The 15,633-nt window shown below is 34.3% G+C and overlaps 2 protein-coding genes across 2 annotated transcripts; both read left to right on the plus strand.

Moving 5' to 3' along the window:
* The first annotated feature begins 4,317 nt into the window (after positions 1-4,317).
* Positions 4,318-9,080, plus strand: LOC133679516 (chaperone protein dnaJ 10-like). Its single transcript, XM_062102130.1, has 10 exons — positions 4,318-4,489; positions 4,861-4,978; positions 5,239-5,298; positions 5,662-5,744; positions 6,450-6,615; positions 6,695-6,824; positions 7,369-7,527; positions 7,641-7,813; positions 8,585-8,665; positions 8,777-9,080. Exons 2-10 carry the CDS (start codon positions 4,892-4,894, stop codon positions 8,855-8,857), a joined length of 1,020 nt encoding a protein of 339 aa, XP_061958114.1. The 5' UTR covers positions 4,318-4,489; positions 4,861-4,891; the 3' UTR covers positions 8,858-9,080.
* Positions 9,081-13,550: 4,470 nt separating this feature from the next.
* Positions 13,551-14,962, plus strand: LOC133680577 (protein CASPARIAN STRIP INTEGRITY FACTOR 1-like). Its single transcript, XM_062103593.1, has 3 exons — positions 13,551-13,823; positions 14,133-14,197; positions 14,561-14,962. The coding sequence occupies exons 1-3, from the start codon at positions 13,745-13,747 to the stop codon at positions 14,699-14,701; spliced, it is 285 nt and encodes a 94-aa protein (XP_061959577.1). The 5' UTR covers positions 13,551-13,744; the 3' UTR covers positions 14,702-14,962.
* The last annotated feature ends 671 nt before the right edge of the window (positions 14,963-15,633 follow it).

Genomic DNA, 15,633 nt, shown 5'->3' on the forward strand with positions numbered 1-15,633 from the left:
AAAATTGGACGTGATAAATTTTATTTTTTTATTCAACAGTCAAGCATGGTCTCTCGAACATGACACGTAAATGGTGAAAGAGTTTTGTTGAAAACTACAAATAAATACATTAAATTACTCTTTCTAAATATATTAAATACACACATATTATTGAATATTAAATAATAAAAAATTGGTCCCCCAAACCCATTTTAGAAACAATTATTTTATACGGCGATTTTGTTTTTTAAAAAATAAACCGATAAAAAGTTACCAAATGTGTTTTTTACCACTACAGTTACTTTTGAATTCAATTTTAGTATCTATTTTGATTTCCTAGAAGTACAGAAGGATGGGGGAAGGGATATCTATGCATAGCATATACAGTACCTAAACCAGGGCTTCGATAACAAAACAAAAAACTAGATGGTATGATTTTACCTACTAATCAAAACCTACCTATACATCTTCCTTTAATTAAAGAGATTGAATATGACATTTACCGTCCAAAATGGATCAATTATTAGGTAACGACATGCAAATTGCAGTATTATATAGATGCCTCATGCCACCTCTTCTCATCTTCATGCCACTAGCTGCAGCTGGCTGGACAGAAAAAAGAAAGAAAAGTACCAACTAAAGAAAAAAAAGTGAAAAAGTCGGTGACGAGCAAAAGAAATTATAGCAGGTGGATATTGTTAATAGACCCATCATGTAAAAAGAGGGCGCACAGGTGATGAAATCTCCTCCCATGCCTTTTTTTTTTTTTCTTTTTGGATCTGGTTGGATGCGGGAAAGAAGAAGAAAAAAAATAGTATTGGTGAGGGGAAGGTGATGGCATGTGGCCAGCCATGATATTCCACGGTCCACATGAGCTGAAGAAAAAGGTATCTTGTATCCTGGTCTTGCTAGATGGGAAGATTGTATGCTTTAAAATGGGATTTATATGAGTAACTTAATAGTGATGATGTTAGCCATGGAGCCATCCAAGGCTTTGCTGGCTCTCAAAGAATGATTAAATTAGCGAAAAGAGAAAAAGACGAAGGCTTTCATTAGCAGTGATGTCTTGTTAGTTGAATACAGACGCTGGGTGCTCATGACGTTTAACTAGAGATTAAGCATCATTCATTGAGAGAGAGAGACACATATATTTGTTTGAGGACGAGAGAATAGAGATGAGCTCTGGTTGTTTTTGCATCCAACAATGTGAGTTTATGTTAACTTTAACTAATCTTTCAAGATCTTAAAATTAATAATCAAATGAAACTCAAATAATTTTAAAATTTATAAAACTCGAAGTAAACTTAATATCTTACAAATTAAACTACAACCAAGTCAGGTTATGTGAGGTCTTTGATTTGGTTCTATATTTGCTGTGAAATCCCAGCCTCAGGATTTGAATACATGCAGCAGGAATATTAGTTAAGCCCACCGAATCCAGCAACAAAATTTATGGATCGGCATGTTGTTTCATGTCGAGATCACTCTATCAAAAATATTTTAGCATATCTTTTTCGATGCTCTCCCCCGACTGCTTGGCTCATATATAGTTTTTAAGCAGGCGATTCTTATTCTGATTTGACCGACAATACATGCATTCTCATGAAATTCATCCCATTTGCATTTTCATTGAGCATAACAATTTTAACTTTATCGAAAGGCATGTCCCGACCAGAATTCTTGAAAACTAAATGGCGATAAATTGTTTTTCAATTTTAGTGTTTTTTTCTCTAGACTTTCCAAGAGATTGACAGACAAGAATCCTGAGATATTCTCTGTATCTTGCAATGTTTTAAAAGTTATTGCCTAACAAAATGGTCCACTGGTTTAACAAGGACAAGTTCACTGGTTTTGTTAACCAGCCATCACACACGTGAAGACCGTGCAACTATGGAATTGGAATATTTGTTGCTAACCAAATATTTTAAATAAAGCAAGACCTCTTTCAAGTTGATGAAAACTTTGGCACTCCTGCTCGCCTAGTTTGGCCTGGATTATTGTCTTGGATTGCTAGAATTCCACACTATCTGACGAGAAAAGGGACCGTGAAACAGAACTTTGCTTTCCAGAACTGGAGGCAAAAGACTCATTAGCCATCGCTCTGTTTTATGGCAACATGGTTGTGCCTGGTCCATTGTTTGAGAGCCACTGCATTTGACCTCGTGCTGTTGGCCTGGCAGTTAAGAACTCGCTTGAGATGGGTGGTTTAGGTCTTTAGCTTCCTGGGTTTGATTCTTAGTGCCGCTAGCTGCAATTCCGAGACATTCGCCCGGGCCTTGCCATGTGATTCACCGGTTCACGGATTAAATGGGTTCTCATATGGTCAACCCAATTTTTTATCCAATACTCATTAATTTTTTTTACTTCAAATACTAAAATAAATACAATTAACTAGTCAAACTTAGACCGAAAGAAAATTCTTACTGACCAAAATCAGGTCTAAGGAGAATCATAACCTCATTGGTTATTAAAATCTATCGTAAAAAAAACATATAATTCGTGCAACACAAGTTTTTTTAAGCATTATTAAAAAAAACAAGCAATTTACCAAGTTATCCTGAAATTTGAAATAAATTGTTATCTTAATAGTTTTTTTTTAACAGTGCTCACTCCTGGTGGGATTAGTGTACGTGCCGGACAAAGTTCTTTTTGCATGTGCATTTCACAGACTATGACTACTCACCATATAACTTGCAGTTGCAGGTAGGATAATCACCATGTAGGTTGCTGTTAGGGTAATCTATTAGTAGCATGTGCTGTTTGCTTTTTCACTCGGAGAGATCATATGCTATGTATTACCGGCTGTTTCCTCCATGGAAGCAGCAGATTTATAAAAGAACGTACTGTAGTTTACGACTTTATGCATCCGAGTTCCTTTGGATACATACTGGCTTACGTCCCTTCGACGTTTTTTCCTTTTCCTTTTATCTTTCGAGCAACTTTTTCTACGTTTTTCTTTTCGACGAAGCAAGGGCGGACAGCTTTGGTAAAGTCCTAGCTCATAGATTGAACTTTAGCTTTTAGTAAAGTCCATGCTGCTTGGAATTTGAGGCTCGTTTGAATCCGAGCATGGAGGACCTCACGGACCAATGAGAAAAGGAGTAGCATGGCTTCCACTGGTCAAGGAAGCTAGCCCCTTTTCTTACAGATAATATAAAAAAGGCCCGGTTAATTAGTAATGTACATTTAGGTTAAGAATTTGATAAGTGATCCCAGAGGTAAATTTGAGCATGGATCCCCAAACTGTCTTGAGTTCTGAACTTTGATATCTGGGTAATTAATCAAGCTTAAGCCCGTCGTCTTTTCTTTCTTCGAGTGTTCTTGTTTAGCTCCTTAGGCCTGGTGCTCGTAGGTAGAAATAGCATGCACGCTTCATGCCCCTACTCCCATCTCCCTAGCAATATTCACGGTATTTTTAGGTTATACTAGTTTGAATGTCCGTGATATGCTACCGGGGACTCGAAAAATTTTATATGTAAAAATACTTTTAGGTCTTAATAAATATTTTAGCTTTATTATTAAATTTAAAATGTAGATGTTTTTTTTTTGTAAAGATAATTTTTTTATTAGAGTATTTCTGTTTATCTTGACCAATATAATGTTTTTAACTAAAATTTTTAGTTATATTTTAAAAAACATTTTACTATTGTTAAGACAAATTAACAAAAAAAATATCAAAATAGTTTTTCCATGTTTTATGTAGTTGAAAGCTAAAAGAAATCATAATTTAAAATGGAGGTTCATTTGATTCCATTACAGAAGGGATAAATAGAAATGTCAAAGCAGGCTTTCATGGCCCATTTGGAATCCTGGATTAGGCCTACAGTCTAGGCAAGGGCATTAGTGGATCAGCGATGCCCAAGGCCTATCAAGTAACATTGGTAATGCCATTAAGAAGCCCATTTCAATTCTGATTCCTGAGAAAGTGAAAAAGCCCATTTAAAATGATATTGAAGCAGTAATATCATTTTAAATTTTATTAAAAAAAGAAGAAGTTAAAATGACACTATTTTTAATATTTTTTAAAATTAAATAAACTTTTAATCAGATTAACTGAGTGCTACTTCATTGGCGGAGTCAACTCAGTGAAACCAGCTAAACTACGTGTTGATTTTTTTTTAAACCTTACCCTGAGTACGAATAACTATAATTTTTTTCTTTTAATTTTATGGCTCGATGGTATTAAAGTAATAACGACAGAATTAATTTCAAAGTGAGTTTAAGTTAGAAAACATAACAGAATTAATTTCTTCAGTTCCAGAACAAAACGTTACCGTCTCTTATAATCGTTGACATGGTTATTGGTTAATGTTTCTTTTCTTTTTATTAACCAATTAAAAACTTTCGAAAGTATAAAAAGCTCATCCAAAGCTGACTGGGAGACACGTGATCCTTCCCCTTCTTGCTTTCTTACCTTGATCTTCTAGTTTCACTTCGTCTCTGCGAGAAACTAACAAGCCTCCGTGTCTTTACAATCCTATCTCTAATTTCTCTCTTAATCTTCTGTAATGTAAGTTCAAGATTCTTGATCTTGTTTCGTTGTTTTTTTTTTTTTGTAATTTCTTTAATACTCTATGTGTTATAGGTTTTTTTTTTTAGTATAAGTTAAGATCATGGTAAGAATCTCCTTGTTTTTATCAAAAACCCGATCTTGTTATCTGGTTTTTTGATCCGATTCTGCTACATGTCGTTTATCAATGAGGAAGCTATATGTATGCTGCATGGCATTGTATAATCTGGAAGCAACGCATGCTGTTTCTCTTAGAAAGAAAGATTCTTTTGATGTTTAGAAATGAACACAGTTTGCTGAATTGAATTTACCTTCTCTGGTTTGTCAATGAGGCTGATTCGTTGTCTTGGTTTCTCTGATCTTAAATGTAGTTCTCGTAAATCAAGATTGAAAGCAAAACCAATGGTGAAAGATACAACTTTTTATGACATTTTGGGGGTTAGTGTCGATGCGTCATCGGCAGAGATCAAGAAGGCATACTATCTCAAGGTGAGCTTAAGCTTTCAATGGAAGTAGTTTCTATCTCGTGGATTAGCCACAAGGTTTATAGCTTCAATCCTATGGGCGGAAAAAAAATAATGCACTTAAGTTGTTCTTTTAAGAGGGCTGTGAATTTCGAAATATGGGCTTAATTTGCAGCTACAAAATTTTTGTTTTTATCATGAACATGTGAAAGCGTTTTTTTTTCCTGCTCATTTACTCAGATTCGTGGTATTGTAATTGAGTGTGGTTTTATGTGTTCTGTACAGGCAAAAGTAGTTCATCCAGATAAAAACCCCGGTGATCCAAAAGCTGCAGATAATTTTCAGGTTAGCTAATAAATTTGATCATCGTTGAAGACTATATCTTGGTTATTGTGGCATAGTCTAGTGCTAGTCAGTTATTTGTCGTTTCGAACAAATAATCCTATGGTAGAGTTAAGTTGTATTGATATTCAACTGTACTGCAGAATGAGGAAAACCAAGTTCTAATGTCTATTACAATTGTCATTTATTTGGACCTAGTGTGCCTCCTCGCTTGGAAAATCGGAGCGCATTGCCTTTTCATTTCATTCCTTGATGGTTATGAAAGGCGTGAGCGTATAAACAATGGAAGAAGACATTTATCTGTCAACTTTCATCTGTTGTTGAGCTTCTGTGTGCTTATTTATTTGCTTTGATACATGTTTTTAGATACTTGGTGAAGCATACCAGATCTTAAGTGATCCTCAGAAACGTGAAGGATACGACAAGTATGGAAAGGAAGGAATAACAGAGTAAGTTTAAATAATGTAAAACGAGATTGTAAATTTTTCTACTATAAATTGCTTGCTATTATTCTGCTACTTAAACTTCTTCGGGGACTTTCTGGAACACAACATAGAGGAACACTTTTAGTTATAGAAATATTTCATTTTGCTAAGATGCTGATTCCCTTAGTTTTTAATGGGAAGTTGATGAAGATTGAATGCAAAATCAGGTACACGCCTTTAGTTGCAGGAAAATAGAAGGTAGGATGTTTCATTATAAAAACAGCTCCAAATATGCTTACATTTTAGTCGATTAATCCTAGTGGAATTAAATTTGTTAACAATAAAAAAAAAAGGAAATGAAGCTTAAATGCATGCTACTCAGGTTAAAATATAGAAGCTACAGAAGAAATTGAAGAAGAAAATGATAATCTTTTTTCTCACGATGAAGAAAATCAGTTGGATACAGCCAGGTTGGGACTTGCACACTGCCAAGAAGACCACATTAATCCATTCAATATACTTGGCCACTGACTTGTTCAATTCCAGGGCTCTAACCGATTAGCCGAATACTAATTTTATCAGGGAATGACTTGTCCTTTATCTTGCACTAATATTGTGTTGTAATGGGTCCCTCTGAAAATCATTGTTGTGTTTCTCTTTTAATCTTTGTTTCATTTCCCACATCTTGTTTAATCCAGAAGAAATCATGAGAGATACTTTCTTTTCCAGGGAAATCATGTTGGATCCTTCAGCTGTCTTTGGAATGCTATTTGGAAGTGAATTATTTGAAGATTATGTTGGTCAACTTGCACTGGCTACATTATCATCTTTTGAAAATGAAGACGACATACAGGACAAGGAAATGCAACAGCAGAGAAATCAAGAGAAGATGAGGGTATTTTATTTACTTAAGTTTTTCAATGTCAGTGTTTGGTGCACTCCATTAAAGCCCCCGTCTTTTGTTTAATCCACAGGTGCTGCAGAAAGAGAGAGACGAAAAGCTAATAACAAATCTCAAAATTCGCCTTGAAACATTTGTTGAAGGCCAGGAGAATGAGTTTACAAATTGGGCCCAATCAGAAGCACGCCGCCTCTCTACAGCTGGTATATTTTCTTCCTCAGTTAACACTTTGAATCACTTAAAATAGGTAAGGAACTCTGAGAAGTGTTGACTCTGGAAAACCTGCTGTAAGAAGGAATTTTCATGTCCTCTCGTTTTAGTGGTTGTTTCTGGGTATATCAGTGTGGTCCAACCCGATGATTTCTTCTTGAGCATATAAGTGCAGCTAGAGTATTCTGGAGAATAACTCTTTTGATGTGGAAGTAGGTCCTGTTCCCTGCCACTAACTCAGGATTCAATGGCAATGCCTAGGTGATGCTAATATTGTCCAAGCTGCTGTGCCCATCCTAGTCCACAGGGCAGTGGTAGATCGGACCCAATATTGAGTTTATAAAAGTTTTCGGCCATGCAGGAGTTATCTTTCAAATATTGCTCTTAAAAGTCTTAGCTACATAGCAACATGAAAAGAGTATTATTTTAGTAATTGTGCATTATTCAAATGCTGCTGGAATTGATTCATCAACTTCTTTCTTTTAAAATAAAATTCCCTGAATTTCTAATTCAACTCATAACCACTAAAATCATCAGCATTTGGTGAGGCTATGCTGCACACCATTGGTTATATCTACACGAGGAAAGCTGCTAGGGAGCTTGGAAAGGACAGACGGTATATGAAGGTACCATTTTTAGCAGAATGGGTACGGGATAAAGGACACCTGATGAAATCACAAGTAATGGCTGCTTCAGGTACAGTTCTCTGAAATCAAAGCTTTAATATCTTGAAACAGGCTTCATGGTCATTCATGTTAGTTTATAATTTAAACGGAACCTAAGAAGAGTATTTTCTCTTGAATCTGCAGGTGCTGTTTCCTTAATTCAAATACGGGAGGAGTTAAAGAAGTTGAATGGAGTAGAAAACCAAGAAGAGAGCATGCAGAAAATCCTTGAAGATAAGAAGGATTCAATGCTTCAATCACTTTGGCAGATCAATGTGCTTGATATTGAGAGTACTTTATCACGTGTGTGCCAAGCAGTAAGTTGTTCTCTTTTCCCTTCTTATTCTCATGTCGTCTTAATTTATCCTGCAAGCCTTCAAGTTATGATGTTATGGAATAGCGGTGGTCAAATGGGTTATCCCTCGGCTTTTATTAGAGTACAGACTCGTGACATTAAATTGCAGTTCTAAGATTTTTTAAGAATCAAAGAGAATGAATTAGATGGTTGCTAATTTAAAACTTTTCACATCTTATTGGTAGTTTGAAGAGATTAAGAGGAACGAGAATTCATTTTCGTCTGTTATTAAGAAACTGAAGTATTCACTTGCCTTCTAGAACAAACACACTGGTTTTTGATAGATGCCCTTAATCCAATTTTACCTGGTGATTTCTTTCTATCCTGTCACAAAGTTCTAGGCTGACATGCTTGAAAATTATGAGGTGACAGTTGACTTCATTAGACAAATGCTTAACATGCACCTCCATCGACCTACTTGCTGACCGTATCACATGCCCTCAAGTTGCTGTATGTTGAAGTTTGGCACCAGCATGCTCCTTGGATTTAGTTCGTGTGAAGCTTCTTGTCTTCCATTATTTTCTTTTGTGCAATGCAAGATTTGATAACCTATGAATGCCTATTTGGTTCTGAATGTTTGGTTAGGGTCAAGAGGTTACGAAAATGATTTAAAGTTGTGTTAAGACTCAGCAGACATTTTGTATGGATTGATCTCTAGCAAGGGATTGCATGAAAAACGATGGTGTTCATGCTGAAATTAAGAAAGATTTCTTAACTATGTTTTCTGTTTCAGGTACTGAAAGACCCTAGTGTGTCCCGTGATGTCCTGAAGTCACGGGCTAAAGGATTGAAAAAACTTGGAACAATCTTCCAAGTGAGTATTGCTCGCCTCCTTCTATATCCATGTAAAGAGTTGTGGTTTGATATTTCTTTCATGATGAAGCATTAAACAGTCTCATCAATTCAATCTCCCATTGTTTCTCAGGGTGCCAAAGCTGCTTACAGTCGAGCCAACAGCTTGCGCCATGAAGATGACAAGGCAATAAATACCGGTTCAACATCATAGATATATCGATTGATACTTAGCGGATCCCAATTCTTCATTTCTACAGGTGCATATGGAGTCTTCGATGTGTCTGGTTATGTATCTACCATGTCTGCTGAACTCCGAAAACTGACCAGTCTATATATTATAGGCGAAATTCGTTAATTTAATCCTATATCTGTATTGATTAATTATTTTTTATCTCGTGGTTTTAATTCGGTAAAAAGACCCTTGTGTTTTTAAATTATATTATTATTAACCATGGTTAAATTTGATAGTCAAATATGATGACATGATGGTATTTGATAGGATCAGGAATTAAAAAATTAACAATAAGAACTTCTGTCGGATTAGATTTTTGCCGAACAATATTAGCATAAACTGGCTTCCTTGTTCTTCACGGAGATTTTCTACATGATTTAACTTGGAAACTTTCTCAGAAAGAGAGAGATAATGATCATACAATCGAATTGTTTGTATTTTATGTTTCCATTGGGTCTAGCAAGTAGGTTATAGTGCTGTAATTAATTAATTACTTGCTTGCTTGGTAGTATAAACTATAAATGGATGTTCCTTCCTCGATTCCATGTATCTAAGAAATGATGAAAAGCAGGGAGACGTAATAAAATGAAAAATAAATAATGTGATCTGATGTATTCCATGTTGGATTGGAGCATCTGATAAGATCAAGGGGCCTGCGTGTGTATTTTTAATGGAGATCAAAAAGCAAAAGACATGCTAAAATTAACAGGTGCCAAGGCATGCTTCACTAAGTGGCAGATATTAAAAATATTGGAATGACCCACCATGATAATATTATTGGGACAAGCATGCTCTTGCATTTTATTCTCCCAGTCCCCCGTTCACTGGTGAAAAGAAACCACAAACTCCCTCTATGCTGAAGATGGTATAAACACTGCCAAGCTGATGTCTTAGTCCATGATATACACCCCACATAATTAAGTCGCATAAAATGATAAATCTACTCTAATCATGCTTGCTAATCATGTAGTTTTGGTCTAACTTGACACGTTTTTAGGAGTGTTAACAAGGAGATTGGCCACTAATTGGATAGACAATACGAGGAAGGGAGGGTTTACTTGACTAATGCCGAAGTGCTTCTCCTACAGCCTCTTCGAATACAAGGAAGATAAATGATACTTTATAATCCCACGATGACTTCCTTTATTTTTCATCAATGTCTTTTCATTTGTATTTGATGGGTTATCCTTGTCGTAGTTGAAGATTATCCGGAAAACAACACATAATGTTTTTTTTTTTTTAATCCATGTTTTTTTATAGGCTTGAGCAGATCTACACACACACACACACACACACGAGAGGATCTTTGTCTCGCCATACACAGACCTTCATATATATTTTTTAATTATTTTTCACAATTGCGCAACATATATAATTTTCTTTTTACGTACACATATTTGTTTCTATACCGACCAAGTTATGTTACATAATCTCTATAGTTCATGTACATCTACACACAGTTACGCACTCTATATACCAAGATCCAAATTCAAGCCATGACTCCATCGACCCAAGATATAGCTATAAAAACTCTATATTTTATATAAAGTATTTTCACTGGCTGTCTTAAAAAAGCTATTTTATACCATCTAGCTCATTTTTAGAACATAAACAAGTGACAAACAAAACTCAAATCAACAAGCATTCATGACCTAGTTTCCATTGATATTGACATATTTATCTTTTATGGAGAATAATTAAGTGGTATATATTATTAAGTTTTGAGTCATCAATATCTTAAATTTAAAAATTAATAAGTTTGATATTTTTTATACATATAATTCTAGATGTTCCGACTAAGATTAGATTAGGAAAAACTTCATTAATTTTGACGTGTGAAAACTAATTCGCAACCTTGATCATTTTAAAAAAATCATATAACGTGATTCTTTTTTAATTATGTCTTACATGTTACTTACCACCATGAATAATTAAGTTAATTATAACCTTATTATTCAATTAAGTGAGTTCAGCTATTCGTACAGCATCTTTTGTTAATCAGTAACAATATATTGATATATTTTCTTTATCCTGTCTATATTTATGCGTTGGCTTTGCTTTGTTTTTGAGGAGAAATCCTTCCATCAGCATCATCATCATCATCATCATCATCATCATCATCATCATCATCATCATCATCATCATCATCTAACCAAGCTTTCCAGCCTCTAAAATTCGAGGGAGATTTTAATAATTTCCACTAAGGCCACCCTCTACGGATCAACTACCACATAGATCCACTAATTTCATCGACTCGGTCCCCGACAAAAGAAAAGTGGTCTTCTTCAACTTTTATTTTGAATTTTAAACTCAAAGGCTAAAGTTTGGTTTTCTTTTTCAAATAAACTAATCGTCAATCAGTTTATTATCTCTAAGACTTCGATTCCAAGTGCTTTCAATTATTATAGAGAGGGAGGCCCGTCTGGGCGTTCCCTCTCTGAAGAGAGAAAAATAACAAATAATTAGAAGGACAAAGTTGCCTAAAATGGGTGTTCAAGAAGATTAGCTCTCTCTCCCTCCTTATAATTTCAGCATCATTTCCATCAACTTCTTTTGCTGGTGGATGTGCTGCTTTTCCGTCTCCCTGCTGTCCATGCTCCATATCCGTACGAGAAAGAAAGAATCCTTTGTTTTGTTTTGTTTTGTTTTATTTCTTACCCCCACCAAATGCCATGCCATCATATTTAACTACGAGATTTAACCACAAATAATTAGCAATAAACACAAGGGTTTTTCCTGACAGATAAAAATACAAAGTTAAAATTAAATAATTGATGTAATTAAATGTGGGATAAATTTAAGAATTTTGCCTATATTATATAATCTAATAGTTTTGATGTGAAGATTTGACTCGAGTATAAATATATATATATATATATATATAAAAAGATGAATTTATTTCTTGCCGTCGTCCTTTTATACGCTATTAATATGAAACCCTTAAGAAAAACTTGGAGGACGAGAATAATCGAAATTTCCCATTTCGAGTCAGATTTTTTCCGACCACTTTTAGCGTAAACTGACCTCCTTGTTCTTTACTGGAATTCGTTACGTGAATATTTAGCTTTATTCTTCCATCCCTTCTCAAAAAGAGAAAGATAGTGATTGTATGTATAATCGAATTGCTTGTAATTTATGTTTCTATATATTGGGTCTAGCAAGGAGCTGGCTATAGTGCTATAATTAATTATTTGGGTATAGATGGGTGTTCCTTGATTCACTGGAGATCAAAAGGCAAAAGATATGCTAAAGCAGTGCCTAAGGCATGCTTTATGGAAGTGGCGGATATTAAAAATATTGGGACGAACCACCATGATAATATTGTTGGGAGAGTGGGAATTATTAAGACAAGCATGCTCTTGCATTTTATCTTTAGTTTTTAATTGTGCTGTTTGTTTTTGTGTTTTTTAAAAAAAATTAAAAAAATATTTCAATTTTTTTATTGTTTTTAGTATTTTTAGATTATTGTGGTATATTGATATCAAAAATAATTTTTAAAAATTAAAAAAAATTATTTTATTTTATTTTTAAATAAAATATATTTTAAAAAACAACTATTATCACACTATTAAATAAAAAAAAAACCACAAACTTCTCGTCGCCCCGTGTATCACATTTCTAGGTCGAAGAAGATGATATGAACATTGCCAATTAAGCTGATGTGTTAGTCCATGATATACACCACAAGTCACATTAATCTTCTCTAACTAGTCGTGTTTACTTCTGTTCAAACTTGACGCATTGTAGTTCGAAGTGTTAACAAGGAGATTGGTCAATAATTTGATAATTAAGGATGGATTTACTAAAATTAACACTAGCTTCTGGAATTTTTGAATTTTCATATGGAATATTTTGTAGGTGGTCACACACTAATTTTATCAGTATTTATATACTGATTTTATTAAAAAAAAATTTATTAATGTACTCATATATAAAAAAACTTTCTTTAAAAAATATATCGTTAATAATAAAATATCGATGAGTTTACAAATAAAAAAAATATTAAAGTTTTTGTTTTGTTTGTATTTATTAATTTTTATTTTTATTTGTTAATTTTATGGGAATGGTAAATTAACTAGGGTAGGAGCACTCCTAATACCATTTCATTAGAAAAGAGAAGGAAGATAAAGTTACATTGTGATCTCACGGTGACTTCGTTTATTCTCCACTAGTATTTATTTATTTATTTATTTATTCATTTGTAATTGATGGGATGTCCTTGTCGTTGAGGATATAATTGGAAGCACCAATCATATTTAAAAGCTATTTTATGCAACCTAATTCATCTTTAATTAATCAATCAGGGCACAACCAAAGATCAAATTAACAATACTCGAATCAGCAAGCATTCTTGACCTAGTTTTCACTTGTATATATTTATCTTTTATATATGGAGAATCAGTGCTCTTTAATTCTGATTCATCAATATCTAAAATTCAAAATTTAATAAGAGCTCGATAAATTTATTTATTTTTAATATGACAATTTTATGGGTTTTATTTGCTTTGTTTTCTGAAGATAATTCCTTCCATCGATCATCTAGACCAAATTAACTTTCCAGCTTCGAAAGATGGAGGGAGATTTTGGTAGTTTCCTCGGAGGCCACCCTCTCTGGATTAACAACTATATAAATCCACTAACTTCGTAGACTTGTAGTCCCGACAAAAGAAAAGTGGTCTTCTTTACCTTTTTATTTTGAATTTTATACTTAAAAGCTAAAGTTTCTAGTTAATTAATCGCTGTTCGGTTTATAATCTCCAAGTCTTCCACTCTAACTAGTGCTTAGTTTCAATTAACATAGAGAGGAAGCTGGTTTAGTTAAGCGTACTCTCCCTGAAGAGGATTGGAAAGACAAAGTTGCCTAACATGGGTCTCGTGCTTCTCAAGAAGATTAGCCTTCTCTTCCTCCTTATTTCAGCATCATTTCTATCAACTTCCTTTGCAGGTGGCTGTGCTCCTTTTTCTGTCTCTTTGCTGCAGCTTTTGGTGCATATCCGTACGATCACACACTAAAAAAAAGGATGCAGTATAAATATCTAGACAAGATTCAATCAACTATGCCTTCTGTAACCTACAGATATGTCTGTACACCAAGTGTCAAACCTGCAATTATGCATGCTAGCTAGGGTAACATGCATGCAAACAAACATTCCAAGGGAATTTGATCGATTTAACTCTCTCTTTTTCTTATGTTGGGAATTTGCAACTTGTAGCAGGAAAATTAGTTTGCCATTAACACGCCTTCAAATTGCAGGTCGACGGTCCAAGTCTGTGAACAAGTTGGCGGAGGAAGTGGAGGTCAGTGCCGCCACTTACGAGGTTTGTAAATAGCTAGTAAACGGTCAAAAACAAAATTTAATCTCTAAAGTCTTTGAATTCTTTGTAATTATGGAGCAAGCAATGAAAAATTATTAATTAACAAGGCTGGTAAGTTTCTTGGATTATAATCATGAGATTTTTCGTTGTCGCTAGCTGTTGATGGTGCAAGATTTATCGATAACGCGTACGAGCCTTGCCCTTTAACCATGGATCGATGTAATATAGCTCACATGCCCAGTTTATATCATGAAATATCATTGTTAGAATGTTAGCAGCTACGTTATGATTCTCATAACAAATCTCTCTTCTTTCATCAAGTTCTTTCCAATTAACGATTCATCTCACAATTATTGCCCATGGTAGGAAATATCAAGCAAGCCATCGCACAACAACGAAGCGACAACTATCCATGAAAGGCTTCTGAAAGCTAATACCAAAGACTATGGAAACTATAATCCAGCTCCAGCTCTTGTCAGGCCTCCTTTCAAGCTCATACCAAACTGATGGTTGGTTCCGTCATGCATGTTAAAGAGGTTGAGACAGTCCGAGCAGTAGTATATTTGAATAAATAAAGCAAAACGAAATCCAGACGTATGCGTATGTAAGTTGTGTTGTGTGTGTCCTAGACTAGTATATATATCCCCCATATATATATATATATATAAATACAGTAAGTTCTGTACCCTATAACAACGTTATATATGTATATATAGCTTTATAATTGGATGAACGTACGTACGTATCTACGAGTTGTTTTGCATGGTACATTAACTTGATTATCTCTACATGTTGTTGCTTTGCTTTGCTAGAATTTATATTTTGAGAGATCTTAACTCTGGACATTAATCTAACTCCCATGTATAGCCTCAATTTATGAAGTTTAATCACTGGATTGATACTTCATTATATAGCTAAGACATATCACGGGCTTTCAGAAAATCCATGTGCTGTATACGTAAAGTGCTTGAATGCCAATGTCGTGATGAACATAACATGAGGCCGGTTTGATGAGTATGAAATATAACATGACCTTCCAACCAGCACATGAACAAACTCGTTTGGATATCTTTTATTACTTTTCTCGTCGAAAATCCATCTCTATTTAGAAAACTAGAGAAAAAAAATATCAATTTGAAGATTTTGACACGATATGAATCTGTTACTTTTCTTGAAGAATATTTCTTTTTTCGTTATGCAACACGATGCTGGAAGGAACTAAGCTGAATTAAGAGTACATTTCTTCCAAATGTTTTTACGTTTTCTTGTTTTTAAAAAAGAGAAGTTAATAATTAATCACGATGATTTTCTAATTAAATTTGAATATCAAAATATAGGGAAAAAACTTATAGTAAAAAACCAATTAAGTTGCTCCAATCATTAGCCAATATTGGCAAATTTGTAGGAAAGAAGAAGAAGAAGAAGAAGGGTTAATTAAG

Source organism: Populus nigra, chromosome 19, assembly GCF_951802175.1.
Source record: "Populus nigra chromosome 19, ddPopNigr1.1, whole genome shotgun sequence".
NCBI lineage: Eukaryota > Viridiplantae > Streptophyta > Magnoliopsida > Malpighiales > Salicaceae > Populus > Populus nigra.

What these genes read in the sequence shown, in the direction of transcription:
- LOC133679516 (XM_062102130.1), top strand. Translation starts at nt 4,892, where the DNA reads ATGGTGAAAGATACAACTTTTTATGACATTTTGGGGGTTAGTGTCGAT. An exon ending in AAGCTGCAGATAATTTTCAG is followed by an intron (nt 5,299 to 5,661) that starts GTTAGCTAATAA and finishes ACATGTTTTTAG; the next exon opens with ATACTTGGTGAAGCATACCA. An exon ending in ACGCCGCCTCTCTACAGCTG is followed by an intron (nt 6,825 to 7,368) that starts GTATATTTTCTT and finishes TAAAATCATCAG; the next exon opens with CATTTGGTGAGGCTATGCTG.
- LOC133680577 (XM_062103593.1), top strand. Translation starts at nt 13,745, where the DNA reads ATGGGTCTCGTGCTTCTCAAGAAGATTAGCCTTCTCTTCCTCCTTATT. An exon ending in TCTATCAACTTCCTTTGCAG is followed by an intron (nt 13,824 to 14,132) that starts GTGGCTGTGCTC and finishes TTCAAATTGCAG; the next exon opens with GTCGACGGTCCAAGTCTGTG. An exon ending in TCAGTGCCGCCACTTACGAG is followed by an intron (nt 14,198 to 14,560) that starts GTTTGTAAATAG and finishes TGCCCATGGTAG; the next exon opens with GAAATATCAAGCAAGCCATC.